The following is a 17,318-nucleotide window of genomic DNA, read 5'->3' on the forward strand; positions in this document are numbered from 1 at the left end:
TGAAAACTTTGGTAGATATAGTTTTTTTTTCAAATTTGTTTTTCATTTTGGCGTCTTGATTTTCAGTTTGTCTCGGATAGTTTACCGGGCTATATATTTTTTGTATCATAAGTGGTGCTAGGCTTTGCTGCACCTCTGTAATAAGTGAAATACTTAACCCTTTTTATCGGATTTTTTCAAAATATTCTATCTGAAAGATACCGATGAATTTAGATTTCAAAAAGTATTTCATGTGAAGCAATGGAAAATTGAACAAGACTGATCGTATATCAGGGCAAAGCCCTGAATGTTCCGACTGCCCCTTAATCTATATCGAAAAAATTTTCGGAAAATAAATTATTGAAAAACTATAAATTTTGGACAATATCAAAGATCTAGTGTACAAATTTGAGTCATAAGAAATCAGTACGACCAAATAACTTGTCTCAATTCAATTTGGAACGATTTTGTTGTTCGGGATAATTCGCCACGCATAATTAACTCGCGTTACGCCTTCAGCAATATGAATAAAATCTTCAAAATGAACATAAATTAGTGCAAAGCATGGCCAAATTGGCCAAGTTTCAAACACCCGAAACTTTGCGAAAAAAATCGGAGGTCAAATATATATTTTTTAAATTTGGTTTCAGGGAGTCTGTAGCTTCAATGGGACTTTAAAAATTTTCTGTTAAAAACAATTATTTCGATCGCCGAAAAATGACTGAATAAAAAAAACACCGAGCGTAAATATTCCGTTTTCTTCGAAAGTCGAAACAAAAAGCCAATTTGGGGATTTAGGGGCAGTTTACCCGCACAAAATGACTACTGTTTTCCATGGAAAGCATAGAAAATGTGGCAAGTAATCCGGCTCGGAAATCATTTCAAGTTCAATAGAGGCCAGCTAGTTAAATTGGAAGTATAGTAAATGCTCAAAAATATGGTAAATTATAAATCACGCGTGCTTCTAAATGCGTGATAAATCGTTTTGTCGTTAAAATTGGATACAAGGGATATGAATTTTGTTTTCAGTTTTCATCTGTTATGAAATTGTAGCAATATGTTTGAATAAATTTTATCTAAGACATTTTTAAATAACGGTTGCATCACTCATAGATTTGACCTGATACGCGCATTCTCTTTGTTAGAATGTTATCAAAGCTTCAAAAATAGACGTCGAATCCTTATGCATACCAGGGGCGGATCTAGGATTTTCTCGAGGGGTGCGGATCTTCAAAAATTTTGACCTTTTTTTTAGGTCGACCAAATTGATTTTCTGAGCTCTCCTAAATCACTAAAAAGGCCCCATTTCGACCAAATTTTCTGCTTCGCAGGCAAAATTTTGAAAAAACATGCCAAAAAAGGCGTTTTTAGGCAATTTTTGGAAAATTTTGACCAAAATCCCGTTTTTTTGGCGCGCGCTCCCCACTCAAAATTAGTAAATAATGGCGCCAAAGGCGCCTTTAGAAAGTTTTTAGGGTCCGTCACCAAAAATGGATATCTCAAAATAGTACAAAGGGGCGATCCTTTGGGTCGGCAGGTGGTCGAATTCTTGAGGGGGGTGTCCTCCATCTGTTTTTTAGCATCGCAATAACGAGTGCTTTCCGCATTGTGTGCCTCGATCAACCCCATCCCTAGAGCCTGATCATCTTTTCATACGTTTTGAACTACACCTGGACGATAATTTTTTTTTCTACTAAAAGGACATCGATAAAATTCTTCAAAGCAGGTTGGTAAGGTTTTACCGAGTCGAGTGAGTCGCGGCTATCCGCAGCGGTGACACCTAAAACTCTCGGGATCTGGTCTTCGGGGAAGCCCGCCACAAGGGAAGCATGCCGCTGCTCTCTTCTGCCATAATCCGCCCATATTTGCTTCGGATAAAAGTTTCAGCACAGATTGTTTCCCTTCACTCAACACAACTTTTCAACTGTCCGAAAAACTTTTTCGCGTTATTTGGACCAATCAGCTTGCCCTAAATGAATATGTAATAATTTTTGAGCCAAATCTTATTGTCGTTTATGCTTCGCGTTAGCACTAAACTGGAAAATACCGAGCAAAATTATCCTAACTTGGTCAAAGTGGTCCAACATACAAAAATCCAAAACTGCATGAATAATTACGACAACAAAGTATATTTTTACTTTGAGAGCACATATTATCAATGTTTTAGAGAGAAATTCTGTCAATATTTCCCAGTTATAAAGTCGGAGTTTGCCAGACGAGAAAAAAACTAGTCCGAGCACAATTTTTCCATCATTTTCTTCGAACGCCGTTACAATAAGATCTAATTGCGCCAGTAGTTCAGTCGACGTACATGGTGCTAATAGCTAATAGTCTCGAAGATTAAATAGTGGGCTACTTCCCCAGATTGCGCAAATTCTTTTGCAGTTTAGTTTTTTTTTCCTTTTTTTTTAAAGTTTTAAATCTGTTTTTGTTATTTTTCTGGTAGCTTGGTTTTTATTCTGTCATAAAAAAATCAGGTCCCGTTAATGTTATTTTAATATTAAAAACTTAGGTGCTCATTTAAACCTGAATATTTTCCAGGTGATAGCAATTGTCAGGTACAAGAAGGATAGTTGGGTCACTGGAAAAAGAAAGTATGAAAGCTGGGTCCTATCCTTTTAATAAAGATCTTACAACGCAATTATACGAAAGTCAAAGCTGTTTCCAAAAGATCCAGAGCGCTTAAACTTTTCTTCAAGAACATCTATATTTTTGTGACCCAATTATCACTACAGGTTCCTTTCGTCTCATTATAAGTACCGATATCCATTGTACAGTCATGTGAAGAAAGATTGAGACAGTTGACTTTTTACTATATTTGAAAACAAAAACAGTTCGCAGAACTAAAACAAAGTTTCAACAAAATCAAGTTTTCAATATTTGATTGGGTATCCAAGCTTCCTTATGACTGCATTAATGAGTCATACAGTGAATCATGCAGGCGATGAATATAGTTTCTGCGGAATCGCTTAAAATTCATGTTAAATAAAGCCCCAAAGAAAATCTAAATTTTCGAACCGTACGTATGTTTCCGGATACTTTTACACAAAATCTCACAATCTTTTACCCGCTTAACATTTATTCCGGTCTCTATCAACCTTTTTTTTAACATTTTGCCAAATTGTAAAAAATGATGAAAGTTTTCAAAAGTCTAACTTAATGAAATTAAATTGAATACATATAATGAAAGTCAAAATGCGATAATGACGCATTTTTCAACTGAAAGCAAGATTGTAGTGAAGTCGAGCGCCATGTTTTACAAAGTTTTTTGAGCTGCAGCTTTAAAAGGTCTCGAAAATTCTGTATTCTCGAGCATTCTAAAGTCTGGATGATTCATGAATTTTTATTTGAAGTAGTCAATTCTTTTTTAAAGTGAACTCGATTCAACCTCAAGGTTAGATGGTTTTTGTCCAATTTTTTCCGAATTTCGCCGATTCGCGCTATGAATTATCTTTAAATATTTCAAAAACTCATCGCAAAAACAGCTTGCTTAGAAAAACTTAAACTTTTCACGAATCGATTTGGTGGATGAATAAACTTGAATTGTTTCAAAGTTTCGTCTCTTAAACAGCTTGCACAGACAAATAAACTTTTCGCGAACCGATTTGGTCTACGAAACAATTACAATTTTGTAAAGATTTGTCGCTGGAATAGCTATATGACAACGCTTAGGTTTATCGCTTAAATAGCTTACATTGAAAAATTGAAACGTTTCGCTAACTAATTCACGCTATGAAATAATTTGAAGAACTATAAATTTTTATCACCTATAACTACCATCCCAAAATTTCTCAATGCAAATATTAAACGACGCATAATTAGTTGTCTTTATATTCGCGGCAAAATGGAATCACCACGCAATATCAAATCAGTCCAAAATCTTCGTGTTACTGTCAAATTACCTACCTACTGCGTTTGAACAGCGCTGTAAAAAAATGTACTTTGTGCAATGCGCTGATGTTGGTGGACCTCTAACAAGACAAGTTAATGTTGTTTTTCACCAGTGATGAGCCCGTTAGAGCTCGACAATACACTTAACACCTTAAGAGGCTCGAATCAAGCGATAAGCTCGCTAAAGCTCAGGAAAAGCTACAATCCCAGAGAGACTCCAAGCCAGGGTTCGCAAAATGTAAGTTAAAAACAAAAATAACAAACTAACTGTTATTTATCGAAAAAAAACATGTTATTTTTGTTAAATTGTTAATTAAATTAACATATCAACAAGAGTTGAGTTTCTTGAACAGAAATGCCAACTTTCCGGCTTTTTCAACGCTGAGTTGAGCACGAAGCTTCGCATACGTCAGTCCCAGGGTGGAAAAGCACTTCTCAAGCCCTGAAGCTGCAGGGCATGTGCTGACCAGACTTGCTGCGAAGTCCACACACTTTTTATCGAAGCCTTAACGAGCACCAGATGCCCACCAAGCTTCCGGCGACAAGCATGCAGTATAGTTGCGTTGTATTTCTAAGAATTAGCTAACATCACTGTTAGAAATAATTAATAACACTAAGTTAAATTCAATGTTAAATAACATGCCAACCCTGCTCCAAGCAAGTGGTGTGTTCATTAAAGTTCGACAACCCCAGAGTGACTCCAAGCAAGCGGTGTGTTCATTAAATTTGGAGAAAATTCTAGAATCCAGAGGCTCGAAGCAAGCGATGATTTCCATTGAGCTTGACAAAAGCCAAAAACCCAGAGATGCTCGACATAACCAAAGCGTTTAGAAGGACTCAAAGAAAAGAGGTAAACTCAAAAGAGACTAGCAGGAAGGACGGCAAGATCGACCGGAAAAAAAACTGGCTCATATTTCGAAAATCCAAGCAAGGGCGATGCATGTAACGCTTTCAGTCGTGATTCTAACCACATTAAAAATTCTCAAATATTTTTCTCTTGTCGAGAAAAACCGGTTGGAATGTTTTGATTCTGCGTCTAAATTCGACCAAGTAATGCGAGCAAGCATGCTTAGTTATGCTCATTTCAGGTCGTTTAGCGTAATTTAATGCACAATTTTAATCGGGGAAAATGAGTTTTCGGAGATTTTTAAAGCCATTTTGGCACTCAAAAATTCAAAAAAAATTTAAAAATATATTTTTTTTCAAGATTGTTTTTTTGTTTTTCTACTGTTTTTTGCCATTGATCTATTTGAATTTTTATTTGAAGTAGTCAATTCTTTTTTAAAGTGAACTCGATTCAACCTCAAGGTTAGATGGTTTTTGTCCAATTTTTTCCGAATTTCGCCGATTCGCGCTATGAATTATCTTTAAATATTTCAAAAACTCATCGCTTGAACAGCTTGCTTAGAACAACTTAAACTTTTCACGAATCGATTTGGTGGATGAATAAACTTGAATTGTTTCAAAGTTTCATCTCTTAAACAGCTTGCACAGACAAATTAAACTTTTCGCGAACCGATTTGGTCTACGAAACAATTACAATTTTGTAAAGATTTGTCGCTGGAATAGCTATATGACAACGCTTAGGTTTATCGCTTAAATAGCTTACATTGAAAAATTGAAACGTTTCGCTAACTAATTCACGCTATGAAATAATTTGAAGAACTATAAGTTTTTATTACCTATAACTACCATCCCAAAATTTTTCAATGCAAATATTAAACGACGCATAATTAGTTGTCTTTATATTCGCGGCAAAATGGAATCACCACGCAATATCAAATCAGTCCAAAATCTTCGTGTTACTGTCAAATTACCTACCTAATGCGTTTGAACAGCGCTGTGACAAAATGTACTTTGTGCAATGCGCTGATGTTGGTGGACCTCCAACAAGACAAGTTAATGTTGTTTTTCTCCAGTGAAGAGCCGGTTAGAGCTCGACAATACACTTAACACCTTAAGAGGCTCGAATCAAGCGATAAGCTCGCTAAAGCTCAGGAAAAGCTACAATCCCAGAGAGACTCCAAGCCAGGGTTGGCAAAATTCGCCGATTCACGAATCGATTTGGTGGATGAATAAACTTGAATTGTTTCAAAGTTTCATCTCTTAAACAGCTTCCACAGACAAATTAAACTTTTCGCAAACCGATTTGGTCTACGAAACAATTACAATTTTGTAAAGATTTGTCGCTGGAATAGCTATATGACAACGCTTAGGTTTATCGCTTAAATAATTTACATTGAAAAATTGAAACGTTTTGCTAACTAATTCACGCTATGAAATAATTTGAAGAACTATAAGTTTTTATCACCTATAACTACCATCCCAAAATTTTTCAATGCAAATATTAAACGACGCATAATTAGTTGTCTTTATATTCGCGGCAAAATGGAATCACCACGCAATATCAAATCAGTCCAAAATCTTCGTGTTACTGTCAAATTACCTACCTAATGCGTTTGAACAGCGCTGTGAAAAAATGTACTTTGTGCAATGCGCTGATGTTGGTGGACCTCTAACAAGACAAGTTAATGTTGTTTTTCTCCAGTGAAGAGCCGGTTAGAGCTCGACAATACACTTAACACCTTAAGAGGCTCGATTCAAGCGATAAGCTCGCTAAAGCTCAGGAAAAGCTACAATCCCAGAGAGACTCCAAGCCAGGGTTGGCAAAATGTAAGTTAAAAACAAAAATAACAAACTAACTGTTATTTATCGAAAAAAAAACATGTTATTTTTGTTAAATTGTTAATTAAATTAACATATCAACAAGAGTTGAGTTTCTTGAACAGAAATGCCAACTTTCCGGCTTTTTCAACGCTGAGTTGAGCATGAAGCTTCGCATACGTCAGTCCCAGGGTGGAAAAGCACCTCTCAAGCCCTGAAGCTGCAGGGCATGTGCTGACCAGACTTGCTGCGAAGTCCACACACTTTTTATCGAAGCCTTAACGAACACCAGATGCCTACCAAGCTTTCGGCGACAAGCATGCAGTATAGTTGCGTTGTGTTTTTCTAAGAATTACTCATATTTCTAAGAAATAGCTAACATCACTGTTAGAAATAATTAATAACACTAAGTTAAATTCAATGTTAAATAACATGCCAAGCCTGCTCCAAGCAAGTGATGTGTTCATTAAAGTTCGACAATCCCAGAGTGACTCCAAGCAAGCGGTGTGTTCATTAAAGTTGGAGAAAATTCTAGAATCCAGAGGCTCGAAGCAAGCGATGATTTCCATTGAGCTTGACAAAAGCCAAAAACCCAGAGATGCTCGACATAACCAAAGCGTTTAGAAGGACTCAAAGAAAAGAGGTAAACTCAAAAGAGACTAGCAGGAAGGACGGCAAGAACGACCGGAAAAAAAACCTGGCTCATCTTTCGAAAAACCAAGCAAGGGGGATGCATGTAACGCTACGAAAGCATGATTATTTAAGGTTTTCAAAATGGGGAAGAACTTTGTATTCGGGTGTGTTTTAGTTTTTTTCTATGTTTTCCTCGCAAAATCAGGTATTACAAATTATCATCGGACTTGGTGGAGGGAGATATCATATTGAAGCCATTTCAGTCGTGATTCTAACCACATTAAAAATTCTCAAATATTTTTCTCTTGTCGAGAAAAACCGGTTGGAATGTTTTGATTCTGCGTCTAAATTCGACCAAGTAATGCGAGCAAGCATGCTTAGTTATGCTCATTTCAGGTCGTTTAGCATAATTTATGCATAATTTTAATCGGGGAAAATGAGTTTTCGGAGATTTTTAAAGCCATTTTGGCACTCAAAAATTCAAAAAAAATTTTGAAATATATTTTTTTCAAGATTGTTTTTTGTTTTTCTACTGTTTTTTGCCATTGATCTATTTGAATTTTTATTTGAAGTAGTCAATTCTTTTTTAAAGTGAACTCGATTCAACCTCAAGGTTAGATGGTTTTTGTCCAATTTTTTCCGAATTTCGCCGATTCGCGCTATGAATTATCTTTAAATATTTCAAAAACTCATCGCAAAAACAGCTTGCTTAGAACAACTTAAACTTTTCACGAATCGATTTGGTGGATGAATAAACTTGAATTGTTTCAAAGTTTCGTCTCTTAAACAGCTTGCACAGACAAATAAACTTTTCGCGAACCGATTTGCTCTACGAAACAATTACAATTTTGTAAAGATTTGTCGCTGGAATAGCTATATGACAACGCTTAGGTTTATCGCTTAATTAGCTTACATTGAAAAATTGAAACGTTTCGCTAACTAATTCACGCTATGAAATAATTTGAAGAACTATAAGTTTTTATCACCTATAACTACCATCCCAAAATTTTTTAATGCAAATATTAAACGACGCATAATTAGTTGTCTTTATATTCGCGGCAAAATGGAATCACCACGCAATATCAAATCAGTCCAAAATCTTCGTGTTACTGTCAAATTACCTACCTAATGCGTTTGAACAGCGCTGTGAAAAAATGTACTTTGTGCAATGCGCTGATGTTGGTGGACCTCTAACAAGACAAGTTAATGTTTTTTTTCTCCAGTGAAGAGCCGGTTAGAGCTCGACAATACACTTAACACCTAAAGAGGCTCGAATCAAGCGATAAGCTCGCTAAAGCTCAGGAAAAGCTACAATCCCAGAGAGACTCCAAGCCTTTTATGCTCATATGCTCATTTCAGGTTGTTTAGAATAATTTATGCATAGTTTTAATCGGGGAAAATGAGTTTTCGGAGATTTTTAAAGCCATTTTGGCACTCAAAAATTCAAAAAAATTTTAAAAAATATATTTTTTTCAAGATTATTTTTTGTTTTTCTACTCTTTTTTTCTAAATCTGTTGTCTTATTTGTCTATTTTACTATGAGTGTCGAATATGCCTGAGTTATAGTTTTACATCAGATTATTTTATCACACCACGCAGGAAAAACTATTTTGAAAAAAAAACTTTGTAGTTTTTGAAGATAATAGTTGAAACATTCTGAGCTACTTGCACAGTAACGGGCTATACTTGTTTTGATTGCGTATTTGGTGTAATTTTTTCTGTTGACTAGCAAATAATCATTATTTTTGTGCGAGATTTCATATTTGTGTACAAAATGATATCCAGTAAGTGTACAAAAGTTATTTTGACGCTTAATAGTATGTTTGTTCCATTTGAATGAACTGCAGGGGGACACAAAATTGCCCAAACAGTGTCAATCAGTGCTAGAAATGAAGTTTGTTCAGATGAAAGTACAGCGATTAGCGGAACCGTTAATATTCAAAGGGACGAAACTATAATATTCATGGATTCAAGTGAGTTTTCTCAGAAGCAAAACGTTTTGTCACAGTTATAAGCTTTTATATCGTTTGTAACTACTCTGCGTATAACTCTGTGTATCCTGGTACAAAGGTGTATATTCTGATATTCTGGTAACACTCCTATTCCAAAGGTCAGAGGTTTGATGCGCATTATGCTTTTTTATGAAGTTTTTTCTCCATAGCCTTGCCACTTTATAACCATCCGTGGCTGCTTTATTAGTGGCTAGTATTACAAGTTTTCAATGAACCTTGGAGTAGTTGCCAGAACGTGAGACTCCAAATCTAGAGGACATAGTTTCGAATCCGGCACATATCAGAAGTTTTAGTTATTCGAGGTTTATTTCTACCTTTTCTTTTTTAGAGCTGTTTTCTTTTGTTCTCTTATTTTTGTTTTAAAAACATAGCTTCTCCTCTGTGTTGACGACTTGTTTGTGTGAGAAAAATGGCGATAAAGGAATTCTTGGTAAAAGCAATTCAATATACTGAAAAGCAATTTATGGAATTGATGAAAAGCATATTCTGAAATTCATTTCTTTACAAAACCTACGGGACGGAAGTCGGGATAGTTTTTGAAACAATATACTCCGAGCGGTTTTCTAGTTTTGTATGTACAATCAGCCGAGAACGGGTCTTACATTTGTTCGGTATGTTTTGGAAAATTTTGTGGATGAACTATCATTAATCAAAACGCGTATTTTTTTTTTTATTTTTTTTTACTTATTTTGTTTCACTTATACATTTTGTTTAACTTTTTTTACTCTATCGAGCTTGCGAGCGTATTTTATTAGTACGACGATTTTTTTCTAACTGAATTCGCAAACAACATTGTTCGCTTATTTGGCTGAACTTTTGCTATTATCACGATCTGTAGTATTGGAAATTTCACAGCATCTGTTTTCTGCTTTCTTTGTTTTCTGCTTTCTTTGTGATTGTGATCCGTGGCGGAGTTGTTTGTGCGTGAGACTCGAAATCTTTAGGTCGCAGATCGTATCCGATACCTGGCCGAAGTTATACTAATTCGAGGCTTGTTTCATTTTTTCTTATTGCACTTCATCTTTTTACACTAAAGAACTTTATAGTGTTTTTGCTAGTTTTTACGAAGCGCGCTTGTGAGCTATCTTACAGTTAAAACTACCGTTTTTTGAAAATTCAGCTTGTAGTTTTTGCATTCAGAAATAATATGCTCATCCAAACTAAACTGTCAAAAATATAATTTGGTTTTGAAGAAAAATTGATTTTAACTTGAAACAGATTGTATGTTGATTGTGCGAACAAGCAAACTGTTAACAGCATAAAAGCCATCTTTTTTGCTGGTCTGTAAGACTTTGGAGAACAGCGAAAGAATTCGAAGTCAGTTAGAGTCTGAATACTTTAGAGTCTGAATACTTGCATTTTCCGATCATTATATGGCCAGACTACATTCTGTTTCTTTCTTGGAAAGTATTTGAGCTTGTTTTTTTTATTCAAGAGGCCACAAGAACTGAGCCTGGATAAAATGAGATAAAAATACAGCAGAAGCAGCTTTTAATAATTTTAGTTCTTTTTTACTTTGTTTTATCAATAAGCGCTGAGATTTTATCGACTGTGCTTTATGTTTAGCAATTAAAACTGATCATCCTTCTTATAGTCCGTTATTTTTTGAAGATCTGTTTGCTGAATAATTTGTTAGATGGTGGGGTTGCGGAGGGCAGAATATTGAATGCGAAAAAAATAAATGATTAAAAACCATTCATTGACCGTTTTGAACTATAAATCAAATTGCCCTCGGCCAAGTTTGTTTTATATAATGTGTTTTGTTCCGGTATCATTATTGCTTTTCTGAGAATCGAAATTCGCTCCAAGTTCTCTAAAATAAAGTACATATGAGCCAAAAAAGTGAAGTTACTACTGTATTCCTCTGGTAACCATAAAATTCTACAGAAGAGCTTTGATGAGAAAAATTGCTTAGAACTAATTAAATGTAAGCTTTGTGCATCTTAGAAGTCTTACTTTCCGCTTGTATTTCAAGTTAATCATGTTTTTCCATGTTGATCAAAAGAGCGAAAAACACTTATATTCTCTACAACTTTTTTTTCTACTTCAGTTCATTTCGTTCAGATAATTAAACTCAGCATTCTATTGAAATCTTATGAAAATAATATAAAACTTCGTGAAAAAAACGCGGTAAACCATTGAGCCAAATTTTGAAAATAAACAAATGGTCCGAAATGGCAACCTGATTTTTTTGTGTTGCTTAGCGATCTGTCTAGAACTTCAGAAACGCGATCGGGGTTTTCTCGTCAAGTGAACTTTCTTCTCGAAAACTTATTTTTCTGCTCAATCATTTTGAGTGAGTCAGATTTTGAGGCTAGTTTTTGGCACCTTATTCGACTTAATTCAGTCTGCTTAATTCAGTACTTAGGAAGAATACCGGATTGTTTTTGATTTTTTTAATCAGCAAATTATTCGTTAAATCAGTTTCGATAAATTATATACGTTACAAAAAAATGGGATAGCTGTATAGCTTTAGTGGACTCTTTTAACGAAGCATCGAAAGGTGTAATTATAGATTAACTTTTGCTATTGAAATTAGAGTCCATTCAAAGAAAAGGGAATTAAACGATGAGACACATTTCTGAACGATGAGCATGCATAGCGCTTTGAAAATTAACTCTACTATAGCAAAAATAGGAAATTCAGAGGGATCGATCTACGGGATCATTTGAAACAGCACTAAAAGTAAATCTATAACCAAGGTGCAGCTAACTTTTTGGTGCATGGATGGGTTATTGATACTATACTTAATCTGGTTAAACGCAGAATGTTTTCAATCGGTTTCATATGTAAATCAGGGTTCTGATATCGTACTTCGTTTCGTACATAAGGAATTGAGCGGCTGTAAGAAAAGATTGTATGTTCTCCTGTTTTTGGAGAAAAAAAATCGTATGTGGAATATTTTTTACAGACACGGTAGCAAGAACTCTGCAATTTCATTTGCTTGTGTTGGTATAATATTATTTTTCATCAAATAATTTCAAACAACCGTATTAGCAGCTTAACGAGAGGAGGTTTTTATTAGATATGTTAGAAGTCTGATGAAATAGCCATGATTTGGTTCGTTAGGCGAGATAAATGAAATAAGTTTACTGAGAATTTGCGCTTCGCAGTGGTCTATTTGGTTGTTGATGCAGAAGTGGCATTATCCTGAAGCGGCTTGGTCAGTTTTGGAATACCTACCCCATTAGTGGTTCCATTTAGCGTAATGGGGGTGAATTTAGGAGTCTTAGGGGGCAGAAACTTGATGCCCTGGTACTCTGTGTACCCCTGGGGATACTTTTCAGTCACGTGCGGAGTCAAAGGGGCTGTCTTTTTCTTCATCTCAAATGAATCGGTTCTATTTTTGGTCCCAAGTTTGGTTTTTTGATTTGTTTCTGTCAGCGATTTGACATCCTCGGTTCTCATTATTATCTCATCTGACTTGAGAGATTCACCCGTGCTCAACAGGGTTTCCTTTGTATCCGATTTGCGCACTTCCTTCTCGTTCTTATGTTCAGAATCAATTCCGACGTTTGAGTCCAAAATAGAAACGTCTGCTGCTTGTGACTCCTTCTCCTCTTTCAATTTACCTAGAGAGTCATTTTCGTGTTGGCTTTTAGGAGTAACCGACTCAAATTCTATTTCGTTGATATTTTTGCCATCCGTTTCTAGACTCTCACTTGGGTTTTGTTCTTTATTTGGGAACCCACTCATGCCACCGCTCTGAAATGTTGCAAACTTTTGTGACCCGGTTGATCTATTCGAAGCAATGCTTGGTCTCCGAGGACTACTGAACCCCGAGTGACCTTCAATGTCACATGGATGGGTACTCATCTGGTCCATAAACTCAGGCTTCGGCTCCTCTCGTTCAACAGGCGGATCTATTCGGCGAACTCGGAATTCATTTGGGTTCTCTTGACTCTGAACAAGAACAAATGGCTGTCGAAACACCTCATGTGAATTGTCGTAATATGCCGGCATCATAGTGTAACCCACGCCTTCATTCTGATTGTCCGTTTTGAACAGCATCGTGTTGTTGATTAAATTGGTGTTAATTGTATTGCTGATGTTTCCTTGCATATACTGTGATGTCAAATTGTGCATGTTAACAAGCTCGTCGCTGGTTTCGAAATTGAACAGAGTTTCTTTTTTGTATGCTGTTGGTCCCGTGTTAATCTCGTCTTTTTCTTTCTCTGCTGGCTTCAGTTTTACTACTTTTTGACCTTGACCTGTCGCACTGACTCCATTAACAATGACGTCTGATGTTGCCATGCTGTCGACACTGGCGCCGCTATGCATGTTAGCAGCAACCACAGACTTTCTTCCTTTGCTCGACGCCTTAGTCTTGTTTCCGCCTGTTTTTGTACCTGAAGTGCGCATCCCGTTTGCTTTTCGAGTGGTTGTCCCGGCTTCGTCTTCGCCGTCGCTTCGTCGTAGGAGTTCGATAACCTCATATCTAAACGCAGAAATGTCCTGTTTAATCTCGTTCAAGTCATCTTCAGTTACCGGCGCGTAGTCTTGAGACTTTTTCAAGTTCGCAATGTATCGCTGTGTCAAATTAGTCATCACATCTTGATATTTTCGTTCTAATTCTCTCATCTTTGATTGTACTTTGGTGGCTTTCTGGCGTTGCTTCAGCTCCTGAAGATCCGAAACGCATAGCGTGCGGATTCGCAGGACGAACTTGTATACTGATTTTGGAGATATGATGATGTTGAAGGGAGGTGGAACTGTCTTTCCTTCCTCGAAGTAACTCATCCAAAGCCGAGAGCGTGAAAACTTCCATTCGTTATCACTTTTCGTCTCTATTTGCTCATAAGACAAATTCATCATCGCAATGAGCATGTTCAGCAGCACAACAATCGCGATTATGTGGTATACGAGGTACATAAACATTGCCATCTGTTCAGTAAAGGCATGCTTAGTGTTTACTGATATAGCGCTCAAGTTGACGATTCCCATTACAGTCCAAAAGAGTGAAATCATCGAATGATAGATCGAGGAGAATTCATTGTTCTGTTGGTCACATGTCACGCCTTTGCACCCATCTATGGCTTCTCCGGCATCAGTGTAGCGGTATTCGAGGTACAACAACTGGTTCATACCACTGGCGAAAGACACTAGAACCAGGACGAAGATGAAGAGGAACTTCATGATGTCGATGATCATGCGCCCGAGAGATATTTGCAGGGGTCCGAGCTGTGAGTTAGCCGTGAAGAGAAACAGAAGGCGAAGAGTGCTGCTGATATTGGCCACTGCGAACAATCCTTCGGCTACTAGCATCGGGTCACTGGAAATCATCTGGTCTCGCTTGATTTCACGGGTGTCTCCGAAATAGACGACCAGTCGGAGTGATATAGTTGCTAAGTAAAGTGAGTTTTGAATGAAGTCCATGATGTTCCACAAGTCAGTTGAATAAGCAAGGAATCCACTGTCGTAAATCTCCTTCATTTCGTTCCAAATGAACGCCATTACGTATGTCACGATAATCCACTCGGGGATGTTCGGTGGACGGGATCGGGTTTCGTTCTCGTCCAAGTCGTTGAAAGTATCAGTAGAAGCCAACACGAGAAGAACGAGAAACATAATGTAAGATGCGCTGTGGTTTATGAACTTGACGAACGGATTCTTCAGAACAGCCGCGGATTTGAGGAACGGAAAGCAGACGTACAAAATTGAAGTGAAAGGGAAAGTGAACGAGATCAGAAGAGTGAAGGCCAGTTTGTAAATCCAGTTTCCTTGCTTCCAGCCTGGGATACCTTGGTACCACATGTGACTCAGCAACTGCTGGCAGTTTGGGTGAGCTACGAACTCTTTTTGTCTGTAATCTATAGCCAGTTTGAACCGGGACAAGTTCATGTTCTCTTTTTCACTGTCTGCGTTATCTTCCAAGTCTAGAATTTCAATTGGATCGGTAGTTCGGTTCAGAATAGTTTTAAGCTCCTGACTGCCTCTCGTTTGGTCCAGAAGATCCACCGCAAATTTGCTGCACTGGTGTGCCAGGCGTTGGTATTCTTCTTTAAATTCGACTTCTCCAAAGCTCAAATGATACAGCTCCCAGCTGATCTCAAAAGCAGTCAGAAAGGGATCATCGCTACATAGAATCATTAAACAGGGGCTAGCCAGTGCCCTGTAGGCGTTCATTCGAGTCTGAGAGTGTCTCAAACTGTCAAAAGTTGCACTGTGCACGCACTCGTAGCAGCTGCATTTCACGCCGTGTGGTTTCACAATAGTTGCACCCCGTGCAATCAATGTCTTCAGAATCTCGTAATTGTTGGTGTGTGCAGCCAAGATCACGGGCGTGATATCGGGGGTGAAGTTACTTTCCTGCTTCTTGCCTCCGTTCATGAGTGCCATCTGATCCTTCTTGGAGGCCTTGGGAACCCTGTAGTTGAGCAACACCTCGACTGCCTGAGGCACTTCCTCTTCAATTGCAAATAGCAAAGCGTCTCCGAGCTCAACATTGTAAGACAGCAGAAGTTCAATGATGTCCATGTTTTCATTCTCGATTGCAATGATGAGTCCGGTTCTGCCAAGAGCGTCCACGCAATTGATGTTAATGTTGAAGTAGATGGCGGACTCTTCTAGAAAGTTCTGGACACTAGAGAAGTCGCCCTTTTCGACGGACTTGAGGAAGTGCCGCTCATCAGGGGAGGTGTCGGTGTCTCCTCGCACGATGTGCAGATGGATCCGGTCCTTATCCTCGCCATTGGTACTGTAGAAGTTTGTAGGCATCCTCTTCTTGCTCTGATTTTCGTTGCTCTCACATTCCTATAAAATATGGCAAATATTGAGCATTGATGATGTTTTGAAATTATTATTATTATTATTATTATTATTATTATTATTATTATTATTATTATTATTATTATTATTCAAGATAACCTGAAGTTTTTTTTATAACTTGGGTGTATAACATGGGGAGAAATTTCAAGTTTGACTTACCCTAATCTCGTGTTGTTGTTGATATACAGTGTTTAGCAGATCGAAAAACCGATTAAGTAATTTTTGAATAAAATTATGGGTGCATTTTATGATTGGAAGTATTTTGGTCAGTAGATTTGGGTAAAAAAAGCAATTAACAAATTGTATTGCATAACTGTCTGAGTGCAGGAAAAAGCTTAAAAAACTGGTAAATGGTTTGGTTGTCCAATTAAAATTGAAGGATCAGCAAAAATCCTTTCGTGTGTTTTCTTATCTTTTTGCGTTTCCTAAGTAACAAAATCAGCAAATGTATTGGCTGAAGTGAAAAGATGGTTTACGTTTGCGGATTAAGTCCGTTTTGAGGGTACATTTATCAAAATGCATTTGTGTTCACATTCTCGTGTTTTATCCTTGCCCTCCAATGAATTGGTTTGAAAATTTGTGAAAAGAAGACCCATTTCCTGTAGATCTACTAACGCCAAACGCAAACACGTTTTTTAATCACAATTTCCCCTCTCGGGGATTAGAGCCCGCAGCAACCTCAATTCGCATACACATATTAGAGTGGTTTTAGTCACGGCCACGAGTAATCTATTGGTAGCCATCATATACGTCGATGAAAGGTAGAAGCCGCACAGCAGAAGAACATCGAAGCAGAAATATGCAGAAACCAGACGAACAATTTTCTCAGATCAGCCTGTGATACGGAATGTAAATGCGGACTACCACTCAAATAAATGCTAGTACGTTTTTTTGTTTTTTATTTGAAAGAGAAAGGAATCGAAATTGAAAAATATCATTATTTTGAAATTAATATTCTCTGATCTCTTTTACCAAATCAATTTAAAAAGTCGACGACATTTAAAATATAGATAAAGTTTCAACAAAAACAAATTTGATAAGCAGATCAAGCTTAACGAATTTCAAAATCCTGCTTTTTTCGGCTTTTTAAGCAACGAGCACAAGTTGGTATTAAAAAGACGTTGACTGTACGGGTATACAGAATCCCTACTTTAATTTCGATGCTTTTTTAAACCTTAGCTCCTCAACAACTTTCATATCTGTTTACTTCCTGCCCATTTTTCCCCATTCCATATTGCTACTGCAATGCACAAACTGTGATTAAATTCCTCTTACTTGAGTAGCACCAACAAAATGGTGAAAATGGAAGAAGAGAAAATATAGAAAAATGTAAGGAAAATTCTCGATGGGTTTTTTGCAGCAGGCTCCCGG

At 37.1% G+C, this 17,318-nt stretch overlaps 1 protein-coding gene across 3 annotated transcripts; it reads right to left on the reverse strand.

Moving 5' to 3' along the window:
* Positions 1 to 12,030: 12,030 nt before the first annotated feature.
* On the reverse strand, positions 12,031 to 17,318 carry LOC134840175 (short transient receptor potential channel 4-like). Of its 3 annotated transcripts, none has more exons than XM_063855908.1 (3): positions 17,223 to 17,318; positions 16,424 to 16,782; positions 12,031 to 15,932 (listed from the first exon to the last, which is right to left on the reverse strand). In XM_063855908.1, exon 3 carries the CDS (start codon positions 15,894 to 15,896, stop codon positions 12,297 to 12,299), a length of 3,600 nt encoding a protein of 1,199 aa, XP_063711978.1. In that variant the 5' UTR covers positions 15,897 to 15,932; positions 16,424 to 16,782; positions 17,223 to 17,318; the 3' UTR covers positions 12,031 to 12,296. The 3 variants fall into 3 exon arrangements, with proteins under 3 accessions (XP_063711978.1, XP_063711962.1, XP_063711969.1); XM_063855892.1 differs by having other exon boundaries at positions 16,107 to 16,782; XM_063855899.1 differs by lacking the exon at positions 17,223 to 17,318 and having other exon boundaries at positions 16,107 to 16,790.

This window comes from Symsagittifera roscoffensis, chromosome 1 (assembly GCF_963678635.1).
Source record: "Symsagittifera roscoffensis chromosome 1, txSymRosc1.1, whole genome shotgun sequence".
Classification (NCBI taxonomy): Eukaryota; Metazoa; Xenacoelomorpha; order Acoela; family Convolutidae; genus Symsagittifera; species Symsagittifera roscoffensis.